Source organism: Cnephaeus nilssonii (genome assembly GCF_951640355.1).
Source record: "Cnephaeus nilssonii genome assembly, chromosome: 20".
In the NCBI taxonomy this organism is placed as follows: Eukaryota; Metazoa; Chordata; class Mammalia; order Chiroptera; family Vespertilionidae; genus Cnephaeus; species Cnephaeus nilssonii.
In genome coordinates, this window is record NC_137091.1 from 51,873,047 (window position 1) to 51,891,579 (window position 18,533).

Here is an 18,533-nt window from a genome sequence, read left to right on the forward strand (position 1 = left end):
CACAGAAAGGGGTCACACCCAGAACTGGGGAGATAAGACGGCCTAGAAATGAAGATAGAGGCCTGGCCGGCGTGGCTCAGTGATTGAGCGTCCATCTATGAACCAGGAGGTCACAGTTCCATTCCCCGTCAGGGCGCGCCAGGGTTGCGGGCTCCCTCCCCAGTACCGGGTGTGCAGGAGGCAGCTGATCCATGCTTCTCTCTCCTCATTGATGTTTCTCTCTCTCTCTCTCTCTCTCTCTCTCTCTCTCTCTCTCTCTCTCTCCCTCTCTCCCTCTCTCCCTCTCCCTCTCCCTCTCCCTCTCCCTCTCCCTCTCCCTCTCCCTCTCCCTTCCTCTCTGAAATCAATAAAAGAAAAGAAATGAAGATGGAGAAGGCAGCACAAGCAGGGAGATGACAGAAATGAGAGCCGGAGGTGGTGACACAGTGACACAGAAATGTGGGGGTCCAGTCTGCATATCCAGGGAACTGATAAAGTTTGAAGACCAGGCAACCAATTATTATGTCTTTCTAACAAAAATGTTTCTCTCTCTCTCTCTCCCACTGCCTCCATTCCACTTTCTAAAAATCAATGGGAAAATATCCTCAGATTAACTAAAATAAAAAAATAATATTATTAAATAAAAAGTAAATCTTCGCCCTAGCTGGTTTAGCTCAGTGGATAGAGCATCGGCCCGTGGAACAAAGGGTCCCGGGTTCTGTTCTGGTCAAGGGCATGTACCTTGGTTGCAGGCTCCTGCAGGAGGAAACCAATCAAAGTGTTTCTCTGACATAGATGTTTCTCTGTCTTTCCGTTTCTCTTCCACCCTCCCTAAAAATCAATGGGGAAATATCCTCGGGTGAGGATTAACAACAACAACAACAAAAAGTGAATCTCCTTTGAATAGCATAAAAGATCTTTAAAGAGAGAGACGCTAAAATGGAGGAAACTTTAAGACAGAAGCAACTGGGGTGAGCGATGTGCTCAAAAGCCCAACATAAATGTCATTGCTCCAGCAAGCAGGACGGACAGGATGAGGGCGAGGATGCTGCTTCCCATTTCAGAATTTTCTAGACAGCAGAGCTTATGAGGCTGTCCGTTTGCATAAGCTGATTTTTTAAAATGTTTATCTAAATAGTTTATAGTATTTATTTTTGGGCATTCAGTTCTAAATTCAAAAACAACTTTTTTTTTTTTTGTCCTGCCAGTGTAGTTCAAAGGTTGAGTGTCGACCCATGGACCAGGGGGTCATAGTTCAATTCCCGTCGGGCACCTGTCCCAGTTATGGGCTGGGTCCCCAGTAGGGGGCATGTAGGAGGCAGCCTATCAATGATTGTCTCTCATCACTGATGTTCCTCTCTCTCTCTCCCCTCTCCCTTCCTCTCTGAAATCAATAAAGATATATATTTTTAAAAAAAAGAAAAGAAAGAAACATCGATGAGAGAGAAACATCGATCATCTGACCCTGCACACACCCTACTGGGGATGTGCCCACAACCAAGGTACATCCCCAGTAGGGGGTGTGCAGGAGGCAGCTGATAGATGTTTCTCTCTCATCAATGTTTCTAACTCTCTATCCCTCTCCCTTCCTCTCTGTAAAAATCAATAAAATATATATTTTTTAAAACTAGTAACTTAATTTTTACAATATCCTGTTATACATAATTATTAATAATAAACTACAACGGTCACTAATGACTGATGACTATAATCGTGTTGCATCATTTCCTTTATGTGCCTCACGCGCAGGCGCACCATTTCTCTCCACTAACACCAGCAGCGAATTTTCTAGCAGCCGATGGCCACATCTTTAATCTTGGACTGACTTGTTTGGTGTGCGCAACAGGAAATATTTCACTTTCGGAGAACAAGAAAAATAGGTTTATTTGTGTGACACTTACTAATTTGTGCAGTTATTCAGTGTCTGGTAAGTTAATGTTCAAGAAAAAATATAAATTTTTATTTAAATGTTCTATTATTTTATGTTAACGATGACTCATTTATTTTAGCCATTTGTAATCAGCATGTCTCTATCGACATAAACCTCTATTTCCATGAAAATTGAAGCTTTTTTTGTGTGTGGCTCACATCCACGTACGCCTTGTTTATTTGGCCCTTGAGTTTGACATGCTTGGTCTACAGAGCTTTGTGGAAGGTGGCTAGCATCTACCTCTTTCAGCCTCCTAGTCAGAGAAGAATAGCATCGATATTATCATCGTTAATGGCAACAACAAAAAATTATCAACAAGCCCTACCCAGTTTGGCTCAGTGGATAGAACGTCAGCCTGTAGACTGAAGGTTCCGGGTTAGATTCAGGTCAAGGGCACATGCCTGTGTTTCGGGTTCAATCCCCAGTAGGGGACATGCAGGAGGCAGCTGATCAATGATTCTCTCTCATGATTGATGTTTCTATCTTTCTCTCCCTCTCCCTTCCTCTCTGAAATCAATAAAAATCTATTTTTAAAAAATTATCAACAAGAAAAACATCAATAACAGAGCAGCAGTTATAAGAGGATGAGCAATAATAGCAAGGATAGGTAAGAGCGGGGCGAGCTAATTCATACAGAACCCTGTTATGTCCCAAGCATTCTACATACCTCACTCCTCTTCATCCAAATGAGGTAGGTCTTGTCCACATTTTATATGAGAGGAACTAAGGCACAGAGAGGTTGAATAATTCACCTAAGATCGAGACATAAACTCAGGAGTAAGTAAAGAGAAGCAGAGAAGTTGTAATATTCACTGAATCCCAGGTGAGCCAACTCTGCTCTGGAAATGTCCCCCAGTGGTACAGTTTCCCTAAAAACTTTGCCATCCTGGCTACATTCACAGGGCGTCTCACCAGTATGAGTCCTCTGGAGCTGGGTGAGGCGGGTGATATCCTTGAAAAGTTTCTGACACTGGTAACAGCCACAGGGCTTCTGGCCAGTGTGACTTCTCGGGTGGCGGATGAGGTAAGTGCTGTCAATGGATGTTTTCCCACACTGCTTACACATGTAGGGTTTCTCCAGAATGCATTTGTTGATGCACAATCAGGTGAGTCACCGCTGAGGAATTTCCCACAATCCATACACATAGGGTTTCTCTCCAGTGTGAACTCTTCAGTGTTGAATAAGGTATGCACCATCAATGAAGACCTTCCCACACTCAGTAAACACATAGGGCTTCTCTTCTCCGTGCATTTTCTTTTTAAAAAAATATATTTTATTGATTTTTTACAGAGAGGAAGAGAGAGGGACAGAGAGTTAGATACATCAATGAGAGAGAAACATCCATCAGCTGCCTCCTGCACACCCTCCACTGGGGATGTGCCCGCAACCAAGGCACATGCCTTTGACCGGAATCGAACCCGGGACCCCTCAGTCTGCAGGCCGACGCTCTATCCACTGAGCCAAACCGGCCAGGCATCCGTGCATTTTCCGATGGACAATAAAGTGGAAGAAATCTGGGAAAGATTTTTCACACTTGTTACATATGAACGTTTTTTTCTCCATGTGAGTTCTGTGATGCAAAACAAGGGAAGAGCCCGGCCAGCGTGGCTCAGTGGTTGAACCTCAACCATGAACCAGGAGGTCAAGGTTTGATTCCCGATTGGGGCACATGATTCCCAGTGGGGGGCATTCAGGAGGCAGCTAATCAATGATTTTCTCTCATCATTGAAGTTTCTATCTCTCTCTCCCTTTCCCTTTCTCTCTGAAATCAATAAAAATATATTTTAAAAAAACAAAACATTTTCCCCAAAGCATTGTGGCAGCTCAAGGATTTACTTTTTTGTTATTGTTGACAGTATTACAGATGTCCCCTAATTTTACCCTCGTAGGGCCCCCCTCCTCCCAGCCCCTAACCCACCCCAGGCCTTCACACTGTGGTCTGTGTCCATTGGTTATACACACATTGTGTGATTTCACTTATATGAAATGTCCAGAATAGTCAAATCTATAGAGACAGAAAGTAGGCTCGTGTTTGACAGGGGCTGGAGGAGGGAGGAATGAAGATTATTTGCCAATTGGTATTTAGTTTCTTTGGGGAGGTAATGAAATGTACTAGAACTGAAGAATGGTGGTGACTACACTACCTTGGGAAAATACGAAACAAACAAACACTCAGTTGTACACTTAGAAAATTTTAGCTTAAAAATTGTTTTTAAGTTGTGGCTGGGTAGGGTCAGTTGGTTAGAGTGTCAACCCATATGCCAAGGTTACAGGTTCAATCTCTGGTCAGGCTGAAACCAGTATCAACCGATAAATGCATAAATAAGTGGAACAACAACTTGATCTCTCTCTCTCCTCTCTCTCTCTCTCTCTCTCTCTCTCTCTCTCTCTCTCCTTCCTTTCTCTCTAAAATCAACTTTTAAAAAAATATATATTTTTAGAAGACCAAAAATGTTGTAATGTTGTTTAATTTTTTTTTTTTTTCCTACCAGAAATAGCCACTGGTTCTGTTAAATTCCTTTGGCCACTCTCAGCCTAGACATCCATACGTACTGATATATTTGCTAGTTTCTCCTCCTGGCACTTAGTAGACATACTCTCAACCCGTTTGTCACCTGGGGTCTGAACTGTTGCCCTTGTAAATGTAGATTTTTAATTTTGCAAAGGAAGTCTTGCACCCCACACCCACCTCTTCCTCAGTGAGGTCACTTCTCTGAGAGTTGCCCATTGAAGGGATACCACCTACAGCCTTATTGCCCATTCCTGGTATTTGACATGGTGGAGGAGGGTCTCTCCTCCCTAAATCCCATTCTCTCTCGGTCCATCACCCATCTCAGGCTTCCCTCCTCCTGCCTTGGCCATTTTTTCTTCATCTGGCTGCCTCCTTTCCCTGTCTTCCCCATGGTCACTTGCTTCTTGTGTCTCCATGCTGAGTGTCCACCTAACAGAACCTGAGGTTTACAAGGTTTCACCTACCCCAACTTGCCCACTCCCATCACCTCTCCCTCCCAAAGCCCCTACATCCTCCCCATCAGCACATACAGATCCCTGTTTGGGGGCAGTCTTCCCTCCCAACCCCTTGGTCAATCCCTCTCCCTCTCACAGCTCTTGGTTCTTTTCCCAACTACATTTCACCTGGATGTTTTTGTGATTGTTTGATAAATGCCCATCTTGCTCTCTAGCCGGACAGCTCCATGAGGCTGGACACACTGCTATACTCCCAGACTATCCTGGGGACTGGCGTTCTGACATCGGGGATGCTCATCAAATGTTTGTTGATTGAATTGGAAAACATTTTCTGAGACATTATTGATTGCTGGTGACTGGTAAGATTCTGGATATAATTACTTTTTTAAAATAAATATTTTTTCATTGATTTCAGAGTGAGGGAGAGGGAGAGAGAAATAGCCATGATGAGAGAGAATCATCCATCGGCTGCCTTCTCACATCCCCTTCTGGGGATCAAACCTGTAACCTGGGCATGTGCCATGACCGGGAATCAAACATGAACTCTTGGTTCATGGGTCGATGCTCAACTGCACTGGGTGGGGCTGGATGCAATTTCTTTATTTCCAACTTTTCAGAGCAGGGTGCTTACAGTCCAGCAAGGAAGATAAACGATTACAATGTGTTGTGTATCCATCAGATGGCAGGCAGTTAATGCCCAAGAAGAGGACGAGAAAATGTGTGTTGGGTGTGCAGGAGGCAGCAGATTGATGGTTCTCTCTCATCATTGATGTTTCTATCTCTCTCTCCCTTCCTTCCTTTCTGCAATCAATAAAAGTAAATTTAAAAATAAACCAACGAAACAAAACAAAAACACAAACTAGCCCCATGAGTCAGGAAGGGCTTATGGGACGAGGCACTGGGCCCCTCACAGTCCATGAGCCTCTTGCAGCTCCAGCTGTGAGCCCTCATGCTTTAGTTTTAGTGTCTCCAGAGCACGGGTTCTGCAAGGGGAGAGCTTTCCTAGTTCGTATGAAAGTGAGATGTGAATGGGAGTGTCAGTGGAAGCAAGGTGGACCAGAAGGGAAGGGGAAAGGACAGGTGGGAATTTTCTTCAAGGCTGTAAGTTTTCTATTGTTGCAGGAACAAATTACCACAAACTTAGCAGCTTATGACCACCCAAATCAATCCCAGCCTTATTTTTTTTAAAATATATTTTTATTGATTTCAGAGAGGAAGGGAGAGATAGAAACATCAGTGATGAGAATCATTGGCTGCCGCCTGCACACTCCACCCTGGGGACTGAGCCCGTAACCTAGCACGTGCCCTGACCAGAATCGAACCTGGGACCCTCAGTCCACAGGCCGATGCTCTTTCCATGGAGCCAAACTGGCTAGGGCTACCTTAGCCTTAATTACCTCAGTGGCCTTCACTGTGACTCTAGCTCCACAGGAGCAAGTCGAAACCCCCCAGCTTTGATGTGATGCCAGGCAGTTTAAGTGGCTCTCACTTGGCCACCTGCCCCGGGCAGGATGTTCCTAGTCATCCCTCACCTCTCTGTAGCCTCCTACTCCTCATTCCCTGAGGCCCACCCTCTTCTCCACAGTGACATCCCCTCATAATCCAAGTTCCTAAGAAGAAACTTATGTCCTGGGCCTTTGTATTCTTTTTGAAATTATTTTAGCAACAATGGAGGACTTGTAACAGAGAGAAAAAAGAGTATCACACACAATTGCAGTTCCCTAAGAAAACCACATTTATTTCTCCACGAACAACATCCATATGTAAACACATCTTCACAAGGCAAATCTTCTACTTTATGCCATTTTTTGTTGTTGCCTGCCCCATTGTAACATTTCAATATGGCAACAAAATCTTTATAATTATGGTTCAGGATCGAACAAATCAGAAGTGTCCTAAGTGAACAATAAAAGGTAAACATACCAACTCAGTCATTCTGATTGAACTGACTAAAGCAGGCACCACATTTCTACAGCAGCCGGCGGCCCGTTCCTAGTGCTCAGTCTTTCCTTAACCAGTTAACTGCCACGATATTTTGAATTTAATTAAAAAATGTCGGTCGCTTGCATCTATAGACGCTTATGGAGTACAAATGGCTAAGAGGGATAATGTTACTGTTCATTCACAAGCAACATCCATCTCCAAGTGCTTCTTCTGAAACGAGTGCTCAGCACCCAGCAGGTGGGGATACATCCAAACAACAATCTCCTTGAATTCTGTGTCTGCTGTGGTGTGGAGCATCGTCGGGGCCTCTCACCAGGACATTACTGCTGATCGAGATGAGTCAATACAGCTCCTGCTGAAAGCTGCTCTTACAGATCGCACTTGATTCTGCTATGAGTTTGCTTACGTACAACAGGCAAACACTCCCGATTTCAAGGATTCGTCAGACTGATTAGTCACTGAACACATTCACAGGTTCTCTACAGTATACGCACTCTAATGCAGGAGCAGCTGAGTGTCTCCAGAGAAGCGCCTTCCTGACTTCCAAAGATTTTATTCCAGTGTATGTGTATCATGCTCCGTACAGGGTAGGGTGATCATCCCTGAAGCCTTTGTCCCATTTACCACCATCCTGGGTTCCCTCCAGGAGTTCCTAATGTATCAACTTAATAATATGGGTAAGGAATGCCTCACATTCCATTTACTGGATAGGGAAGAGAAACACTTAAAAATAAGTTTCTATATGTAAAAGCCACAAGTGTAATGGGACCCCATACATGCAAAATTATGTACACATAAGGAGATTGGGGAAAGGGTGGCCACCAGAATACCAATGATGATTATCCCAGAGGGTGGCATTGCAGATGACTTACTTTTTTCCTTAAAAAATATTAATAATAAATTCTTGGGCCTGGCCAGGTAGTTCAGTTGGTTAGAGCGTCATCCCAATACACCAAGGTTGCGGGTTCAATCCCTGGTCAGGGGACATAACAAGAATCAAGCAATGAATGCCTAAGTGGAACAACAAGTCAGTCTCTCTCTCTCTCTCGCTCAAAAAATCAATAAATTACACACACACACACACACACACACACACACACAGATTTCATCATTCAAATTAAAAAAATTATTTTGTACTGACTGGGAGGAGTCACCCTTGAAGACACCCTCCCTCACACAGGTTTTCGCGGGCACTCAGGAAACGAGTGTGCCCATATCCATTATGCTTCCATGGGTTTCTCTCCAGGGTGTGTCCTCTGATGCCGGACCAGGGCTGAGCTCCTTCTGAACATTTTCCCACACTGAGGACACTGGCTGGGACCCTCCCTGCTGTGGAGTCTCTGATGTACTGCAAGGTGAGAGTTCTGTTTGAAAGACTTCCCACACTCTGGACACTGGTACGGGGTCTCCTTGGTGTGAATTCTCTGATGCTTGGTCAGGCAGGAGCTGTCCCTGAAGGCTTTGCCACACCGACTACACTCGTAGGGCTTCTCACCAGTATGAGTCCTCTGGTGCCGGATGAGTCCAGCGATGTTCCTGAAAAGTTTCTGACACTGGTCACAGCCATAAGGCTTCTCGCCAGTGTGAATTCTCTGGTGCCTGATGAGGTAAGCACTCTCGATGAACGTCTTCCCACACTCTTTACACTCGTAGGGCTTCTCCCCAGAATGGATTTTCTGATGCACGATGAGGTGAGAGTTTCGGTTGAAGGATTTTCCACACTCCACACATTCAAAGGGCTTCTCTCCGGTGTGAGTCCTCTCGTGCTGGGTGAGGTACGAGCCATCCCGGAAAGCCTTTCCACACTTGCTACATTCATAGGGCTTCTCCCCAGTGTGGATTCTGAGATGTACGGTGAGGTGGGAGATGTCTGTGAAAGGCTTCCCGCACTCGTTACATCGGTATGGTTTTTCCCCCGTATGAGTTCTTTGATGCAAAATCAGGGATGAGTTTCGGTTGAAGGTTTTTCCACATTCTAGGCATTCATAAGGTTTCTCCCCGGTGTGAATTCTCTGGTGTTGTGTCAGAGCTGACCCATCACTGAAGGCTTTACCACACTTATTGCATTTGTAGGGCTTCTCTCCTGTGTGGATTCTTTGATGCACAATCAAGTTATAGTTCTTGGAGAAGGATTTTCCACACTCATTACATGTATAAGGTTTCTCTCCAGTGTGAGTTCGGTGATGCAAAATGAGAGAAGAGTTCCGTTTGAAGCACTTGCCACATTCTGTACATTTATACAGCTTCTCCCCAGGGTGACTTCTCCTGCTTTCATTAAGAGATGAAGTCAAGGTAAAGATGTCCCCAAAGTCCTTGCCTTCATACAGTTTCTTCCCTCTTTTTGTTAGCTTTTGTTCACCAAGAGGGGTAAAATGGTTGAAAGACTCAACACTTTCAGGGTATTTATAGAGCTTCTCTCTCACTTGATTTCTTCCCAGTTGTTGAATCACTTCCATGGAATGGCAGAAGGCTTTCTCACAGGCAACACTGTCACCAGTTCTTGGAGCGATACAACTTCTCTGAGAACTGTGTAAAGCTGGGTCACAATCCAAACGTTTAACCTCTGAGTCATGTAGATGAAAACCATTTGTTGTAGGAATCCTCCGAGATATTGGAAGGTCAGAGCTGGCGCTCAAAGGCCTCCCAAGTCCAGGATACTCACAAATTACTTCCTGAGCTCCTGGCTTTTCCTGAGTTAAAGCTAATTGTCTCAGGTGTCCCTCCCAGTTCTTACAGTCCCACCTGTCACCTGGGATGGTGAAATGGGGACCCTCTCTTGTAAATCCTTCAATTTCCACGTCACACGGTAGTGCTTCCTCAGGAATATTCTGAGCTGTCATTTTCAGTCTCGTGTTGCAGGCTGAAAAGTGAAGAAGGAAAAAGACGGACTTTAGTACATGGAGCTATGTCTTCAAGAATAATAAAAAATGGTGACAGGCAGGAATATGGGTGTGTTCTTTTACTTGTTTTCTTTCTCAAATTCATATCTGTACAAGGGGGAGATAAACTGAGAATCAGGGGATGAGGAGAAGAACGGGGTCAGAGAGAGCTACAGAGCATTTTTCTAATTTGCTTTTTAAAGGGAAAACACAAGGAAACTTTTATTTTATTTTTATTTTTTAAAATATATTTTTATTGATTTCAGAGTGGAAAGGAGGACAGAGAGATAGAAACATCAACGATGAGAGAGAATCATCGACCTCCTGCACGCCCCAACTGGAGATCAAGCCTGCAACCCAGGTATGTGCCCTTGACTGGAATAGAACCCAGGACCCTTCAGTCCGCAGCCCAACGCTCTATCCACTGGGCAAAACCAGCCACGGCTACAGAGCATTTTCATCCTCCTAATGAACAGGCAGGAGGAACAGTACTTGGACTAAATATCACCACCAGGTTTAGCCTGGGACAGGGGAAACCAGGTGTCACTGCTCACACTGGAACATCTTCCCAGCCACTGTATGCTAGTCTCCATCACCCACTGCCCAGACAACAACCGCACACGCGTTCAAAGCCTCAACTTCACAATGTGCGTACAACAGTGCTGACGAACAGCTTGGGCCCCGGCTTGGTGGTCAGAGTTCTACCTTCACGGATGGGATGCAGCACAGGGTCAGGGACCACCCTGAGGATGAATAGGAGAGTCAGATCATGACTGAGGCTGGCTCTGAGTGGGGGAAGGGACAGTGCTCTGTAGGTGGCTGCTGGTGTCATCACCATTCTTGATCCTCCTCTAACAACCCGCCCACCCCTCCACTTCATATCAAGACAACTGGCTTGCCACATATTTTTTAGATAAAATAAAATTAGACCCTTACCTAAAATATATATATACTGTGTGTGTGTGTGTGTACATATATATTTTAATTCCAGGTGGATAAAGACCTCTACACAAAATAAACGTTTAACTTATGTAGGATAGTTGGAGTGTCGCCCTGTACAATGAAAGGTGACAGGTTCAATTCCCAGTCAGAGCACATACCCAGGCTGCAGGTTTGATTTCCGATTAGGGCATGTGAGGGAGGCAACCTATCAATGTTTCACTCTCACATCGATGTTTCTCTCTCACTTGCCCTTCCACTCTCTCTAATAATAAAAATAAATAAAAAGATACAATACAATAAAATAAATTATGTCGGATACTTTCAAGAACGGGGCACTCCTAGATCAACTGAGCTTAATAAGCAAAAACCATACAGATAAGGATTAACAACTCTGATAGCAACATCAAAAATTTCTACACACCAGCCCTGACTGGTGTGGCTCAGATGGTTGACCATCATTCCATGCATCGAGAGGTCTCCAGTTCAGATTCTCAGTCAGGGCATATGACCAGGTTGTGGGCTAGATCTTCAATAGGAAGCATGCAGGAGACAGCCAATCAATGTTTCTCTCCCTCATCGATGTTTTCCTCTCTCTCTCCCTTTCCTTTCTTCTTCTTAAAATCAATAAAAACATATTTAAAAAAAAATCAAAATGCAAGTGGAGATACAGTATTATAAAATAAAAAAGACAAAGGAATAATGCTGAGATCTAACAAGAATTTCACAAAACAAAAAAATGGGTAAAGGATACAAAGGGGAACTTCACAGAGAGGAAAGAAAAAACATTGATATCTGCTCATTCCCAGCATCATTCATGCAGTTATATACTACAATTTTTAAAAACATTTTTTTACTGATTCCAGAGAGGAAGGGAGAGGGAGAGATAAAAACATTAATGATGAGAGAGAATTGTTGATCGGCTGCCTCCTGCATGCCCCCACTGGGGATCGAGCCCACAACCCGGGCATGTGCCCTTGACCAGAATTGCACCCAGAATCCTTCAGTCCACAGGCCAACGCTCTATCCACTGAGCCAAACCAGCTAGGGCTACTATAACTTCTTTTTAATCCTCACTGGATGATATGCTTTTATTGATTTTAGAGAGAGAGGAAAGGAGTGGGAGAGAGAGAGAGAGGAATATCAATGTGACAGAGAACTAACAATCAGTTGCCTCTCATATGTGTCCCGACTGGGAATCAAACCCATGGCCCTTAAGTGCATGGATGATGTTCCAAACTCTAAGCCACACTGCCCAAGACCAAAGTGCAACTACAAGAACACAAAATATATCACAGCCGGTGGTTCAGTGGTTAAAGCATTGGCCCATGCATCAATTCTGGGTCAAGGGCATGTACCTGGACTGCAGGCTTGATCCCTGGCCCCACGTCAGGTTATATTGCAGGGGAGGCAACCAATTGATGTGTCTTTCTCACCTCTCTTTCTCTCTCTCTCACTCTCTAAAATCAATAAATAGAATTTAAAAAAATAATAATTAGAAAAGTTGTTCTTCAGGAAAACATACCACTGCCCCTCCCCCCCAAAAAAAAGGAAAGAAAAGGAAATGATAAATGTGTATTTAAATAAATCCAGCACAGACCATATAAAATGTTGCCGTAGGACTGGCCAGTATGGCTCAGTTGGTTGAGTGTCCTCCAGTGCAACGAAAGGTCACCAGGTCAATTCCCGGTCGGGGCACATGCCCTGGTTGTAGGCTCAATCCCCAACAGGGGCCATGCAGGAGGCAGCCCACAACCTTGGCATATGCCCTGACCAGCAATCGAACCGGCAACCTTTCAGTTCATGGGATGATGTCCAACTGAGCCATACCAGCCAGGGCAGTGAGTACCCCCATTTTCCCCCATCCTCTGACCCTGTCCTTGGATATCCTCCATACCACTTCTCTGAAGCCCAGTATTACTAATTTTCCCCAGTCTGTCCTTCTCTTCCCCATGGCCATCAAAGGCTTTCTACACACTGAGTGTTGCCTCAGCACATGCTGAGACCTCAGGCCTGGAGAACGTTCTGTGATAACTTGTCCTGATGCTGTTCCAGGTCCTAACTCAGGGGGTTACTCGCCTGTGGATAAGACCGAGTTCATCTGGACAGCCTGGGATGCCTTCTAGTAAAGCACTTAGAACCTGCCCCCACCAAGGTACTGCCCTTCTCCCTTTCCTGTTCCATACTCCTGGTCTGGATCCACTTGCCCGATACTCACTGTTCCAGCACCATCCACCCCTAGCTCACCTCATTCAATTGCACTGAAGACAATGAATTCTGACTGTCCTATTTCTCTTAATCCAAACCTATAGTCTCCAACACGGGATTGCCTCCTATGTCTTCTAGGGTAGCTGTGCCCAAGCACTTAAATATAGAAACATATATTTTAATACTTTCCTTTCATTGACTCTTTACCTGCACATATGACTTGAGAAATTTTTTTTTGGAGAAATTTTTTAATTATGTGGATATGTAATGTTATCTATAAAATTCCTTTCAGGATGGTAAAAGGCACATTACAAACTTGATCATAAAGAGTGAGCATGCCGAAACCGGTTTGGCTCAATGGATAGAGCGTCGGTCTGCGGACTGAAAGGTCCCAGGTTCGATTCCGGTCAAGGGCATGTACATTGGCTGCGGGCACATCCCCGGTGGGGGGTGTGCAGGAGGCAGCTGGTCGATGATTCTCTCTCATCGATGTTTCTAGCTCTCTGTCCCTCTCCCTTCCTCTCTGTAAAAAATCAATAAAATATATTAAAATTAAAAAAAAATAATAAAATAAAGAGTGAGCATTACACAAAAGTTAACTCAAAGTGGATGACAGGCCTAAATTTAAGATCTAAAACTAAAACTCATAAAAGAAAAACAGGTGTAAAGCTTCAGAAACTTGTTTACATCAAAAGTACAAGTGACACAAAAAAAAAAGTAGTTAATTAAAACCTTTTGTGCTTCAAATAACATCACTAAGAAAGTGAAAAGACACCCACAAAATAGGATAAAATACTTGCAGATCATATACCCGATAAAGCATTGGTATCCAGAGTAAATAAATAACTTACAACTCAATAATAAAAAGATCAATAACCTGCCTAGCCAGTGTGGCTCAGTTGGTTGAACATCAGGAAGTTATTGGTTTGATTCCCAGTCAGGGCACATGCCCAGGTGGGTTGCGAGCTCAATCCCCATTAGGGGGTACGCAGGAGGCAGCTGGTCAGTGTTTCTTTCTCTCCCTCCCTCTGAAATCAATAAAAACACATATATTTTTAAAAAGATTCTTTTAAAAAAAATATTAGTAACCCATTTAATAAATGGTCAAAGGATCTGAATAAACAGTTCTCCAAAGAAGATATACAAACTGCCAATAAACATAATTGCGTATTGGAAAAGATGCTCAACACCATTAACCATCAGGAAAATGCAAATTTAAACCACAGTGAGATACTACTTCACTCCCACTAGGATCATTATAATCAGTTCCACTCCTAGGTAGTTGTCCAAGAGAAATAAAAACATGTCCACACAACACACACAAAAAACCTTGTACATGAATGTTCACAGAAGCATTATACATAATATCCAAAAAAGTGGAAGCAACTCAAATGTCCATCAGCTGATGAATGGATTAACACCATGTGGTATATCCATGCAATATTACTCATCCATACAAATGAACTAAGCACTAATACACACTACAAAGGTGGATGAACCTTGAGAACATTATGCTAAGCAAAAGGAGCCAACACAAAAGACTGCATATTGTATTTCCATTTTTATGAAATGTCTAGAATACACAAATACAGAGACAGGAAGTCGATTAATGATTGCCATGGGCTGAAAGGGATAGAGGAGAGGGCGAGTGAGTGCTAATGGGCACACGCTTTCATTTTGAGGATGATAAAAATACTCTAAAATTGTTATTGGCAATGGTGAAAACCACTGAATTTTATACCTTAAGATGGTGAATGGTAATGGTTTGTGAATTATATCTCAATAAATCTGCATTTTTTTAAAAAGCAGGTGTTGAGTCTGTCAGATTCATAACCACTGGTCTAGACCCCACCTGGCCCGATTCTGGTGCGTTAAGACTTCATGAAGTAACAGTTTTATAGGATGTGCCAAGATTGCGCAGAATTCCTTTCCCAGGCACTCACCTCTGCAGGGCTTTATCCCCAGTCTCTATGACCCTGCAGAGGAATCCCCTAAGGCCCAGTGCCTGAATGGTTATCATCAAAGGCTGCCAGACCTCAGCTGCACAAGCCCTTCCCATGGTTCCTGCCATCTCTGTGGACCAAACATGATAATGTTTGCTTGTTCAAATTATGCGTTCTTTAACAAAAATAAACTGTTGGCCACCAACTTGAGCCCTGTGGTAACAAAGCCACCCACCCAACTACACATTGTGATAAAGTCTGACTCCATTTTTGATGACTGATGGTTGCCAGCTTTCAAGCACCATTCCCTACCCACCAGCTCCCTCTACCCTATATCTAGGGAGGTTTGTAAAAAAGACTGAATGCTTTCTCCTTGGAGTTGGCAGGAAGTTCTAACCATGCAAGCCCCCAGCAAGGTGAGGCCATCCTCATCCCAGCTCCACTTGCTACTCACAATGAAAGCCCATCCAGTCTCCTTTTCCTGCTCGCTGAGGCTGTTTTTGGATTACCCTGAGAGCACTGCCCTGCTCCCCCAGGACAGCCTCATTATGTGAGTAATCACCCCTTTATCCTCTTAGTATGTGTATGTGTGTAAAATACATAGACTGTGTGTACGTGTGTAAAATATATAGTGTGTGTATGCGTGTTTGAGACAGGGAGAAAAAAAGGTAAAGCTTATGTAGCAAAGTGTTAACTTGAGAATCTGGATGGTTTTACGAGTGATCATTGAACTATTCCTGCAAGTTTTCTTTCTTTTTAAAAAAATATATTTTTATTGATTTCAGAGAGGAAGGGAGAGGGAGACAGAAACATCAGTAATGAGAGAGAATCATTGATCGGCTGCCTCCTGCCGATCTGGCATTGATGTTTCTTTTCTATCTCTCTCCCTCTCCCTTCCTCTCTGAAATCAATAAAAATATATATTTAATAAATAAATAAATACATAAATTAAAAAAAGTTGGTCCCAGGCAAGAAAAAGCTACAGGTGCTCATCACCAACAAACCAGTGTTACAAGAAATGTTAAAGGGACTTCTTTAAGAAAAAGAAAAAAATATATAAATAATGAAATGGCAGTAACCACATATCTACCAATAATTACTTTAAGTCCTGAACAGGTGGCTCAGTTGGTAGGCACATCATCCCATACACCAAAAGGTTTTGGGTTCAATTCCCAGTCAGGGCACATACCTAGGTTTTGAGGTCCATCCCTGTGGTCGTAAGGGCAAGCAACCCATCCATGTCTCTCTCTCTCTCTCTTCCTCTCTCCCTCCTTTCCTACCTCCCCTCATCCCTCCCTTCCCCTCTCTCTTAAATCAGTAAAACATATCTTCAGAGGAGGATTAAAAGTAGTGATAATAAAAATTAAGTGCTTAACTATTATTAAAATAATAATAATATTGTAATAGCTATGTATGGTGTCAGGTGGGTATTTGATTTTTCAGGGGGTTACTTCATAAATTATATAAATGGCTAACCACTAGGCTGTACACTTTAAACTAACATTGAATATCAACTGTCATTGGAAAATTAAATTTTAAAAAGTGGGCTGGGGAAAAAAAAAGTGGACTGGGAAGGGAGAGAAAACAAGCAATAGAACTGAGAAAAGTTACTTACTTTGGGGAAAATAAACCAAACAAAGGTTTGGCACCTAAAACATTTTCATAAGCCCAAGTGCCTAACAACCAAATTTTTTTAAATTGGCCAAGTATAAGTGAACTTCCTAGGGTGATGATAATTCTGAGGTTTGGGTTGCATTTGTCCAAACTCATCCAGTGGTACAATGAAGATCTGTACCCCAACTGTGCCTCGAAATTTTTAAAAAATCAATAGTATTGCCCTGCCTGGTTTGGCTCAGTGGATAGAGCGTTGGCCTGCAGATTGAGGGGTCCCAGGTTCAATTTCGGTCAAGGGCACATGTCTGAGTTGCAGGCTCATCCCCAGTGTGGGGCATGCAGGAGGCAGCTGATAGATGATTCTCTCTCATCACTGATGTTTCTATCTCTCTTCCTCTCCCTTCCTCTCTGAAATCAATAAAAAATATATACTTAAAAAAAAACACAATAGTATTGAACTCTAATCAACCAATGAATACATAAATAAGCGGAACAAGTCGATGTTTCTCTCTCCTCCCTTCTCTCTCTCTAAAATAGTAGTAATAATAATAAGTCTCTTTAAAGTTAAAAAAAATTAGTACTAAACTCTAATTTGATGTTAAGCACAATGAGGTATTTAAGGGGGAAGCTTGATGGTACCTGCCACTTAATTTAAATGTATTCCCCAAAAAGATTTAATGGATGACAGGGAGAAAAACAGCGTGTGTTCCCCCGACCCCGAAAAAAAATGTATATACACACTTTAACAGCTGATTCTACTACAATTTTTTTATTCTATTACAATTTTAAAATGAAACGTGCCCTAGCTGGCTCAGTGGATAGAGCATCGACCTGCAGACTGAAGGGTCCCGGGTTCGATTCCGGTCAAGGGCACATGCCTGGGTTGCAGGCTCCATCCCCAGTAGGGGGGCGTGCAGGAGGCAGCTGATCCACGATTCTCTCTCATCACTGAGGTTTGTATTCTCACTCCCCTCTCCTTTCCTCTCTTAAATCAATAAAAATATATTTAAAAAATAAAATAAAAATAGCCCTAGCCGGGTTTGCTCAGTGGTTAGAGCTGTCGGCCTGCAAACTGAAAGGTCCCGGGTTCGATTCCGGTCAAGGGCACATGCCCGGGGTTGTGGGCTCCATCCCCAGTGGGGGACTTGCAGGAGGCAGCCAATCCATGATTCTCTCTCATCGTGGATGTTTCTCTCTCTCTCTCCCTCTCCCTTCCTCTCTGAAGTCAATAAAAATATATTTTAAAAAATAAAATTAAAAATAAATAAAATGGAACGCATTTTAATCAGCGCTGCCTTTATGATTATTCAAAGTGTGTATACACTTTTTTTTGGGGGGCGGGGGGACATCCCATATATGAGATCAAGCAAGTACAGGAGACACTCACGGGTCGGTATAAGGGGGCGCCAGGGTTTCCCCTTTTCCATTTGCAGGAAAACTCACCATGAATTCCTGGGGGGGGGGGAGAGGAGCTAAGGAAATGAACCCCGAAAACCAAGGAAGAGAAAACGCAAAAAAAACGGCCATAAGACAGATGGAAAAACACGGCCTTCGTGGGGAACCGCACCGAGGCCGCACGCGGGGGGTGTTCAGGGGGACGGGGTGCGGGGGGAGCAGGTGAACGGACGGGTCCCCGGCTCCGCGGCCCTCCAGGCGGGAGAGGGGGCCACCCCGCGGCCCCGCCCGCGCGCGCCGAACGGTCCCTGAGGCGGGACCGACTGACACCCCGCGGAACGGCTGAGCTCCCCGAGGGACAGGAAGGCCGGGGTGGGGGTGGGGGGGAAGATGGAGGTGAGGGTGCGGGTGGGGGTGTCCTCACACACCCGCCCCGGGGGCGTCCTCACAGGCGAAGGCAGGCGGGCCGAGCCGACCGCGCCCACCGCCTCCCTGATACCCGCCCGCAACGCGCCGCGCACCACCCAGCGGGACCCGGCGGGTACTCCCCGCGGAGGGAAACGGAGGCCCCGAAATACGAGAGGGCGCGGCGGACTCACCGCAGGCGGGCAGGCGGCGGCGGCAGCAGCAGCGACAGCGGCGACGGGGACGGCGGCCGCCATGTTGAGGCGAGTGCGCGTGCGCGCGCGCGCCGGGACCCGGATGTGCGCGTCCCCGGAGGCCCCGCCGCGCCG

At 44.5% G+C, this 18,533-nt stretch overlaps 1 protein-coding gene across 1 annotated transcript; it reads right to left on the minus strand.

The window, feature by feature from the left end:
- Positions 1–6,676: 6,676 nt before the first annotated feature.
- ZNF329 (zinc finger protein 329) lies at positions 6,677–18,502 on the minus strand. Its single transcript, XM_079760244.1, has 2 exons — positions 18,399–18,502; positions 6,677–9,681 (listed from the first exon to the last, which is right to left on the minus strand). The coding sequence occupies exon 2, from the start codon at positions 9,659–9,661 to the stop codon at positions 8,042–8,044; it is 1,620 nt and encodes a 539-aa protein (XP_079616370.1). The 5' UTR covers positions 9,662–9,681; positions 18,399–18,502; the 3' UTR covers positions 6,677–8,041.
- Between the last annotated feature and the right edge of the window lie 31 nt (positions 18,503–18,533).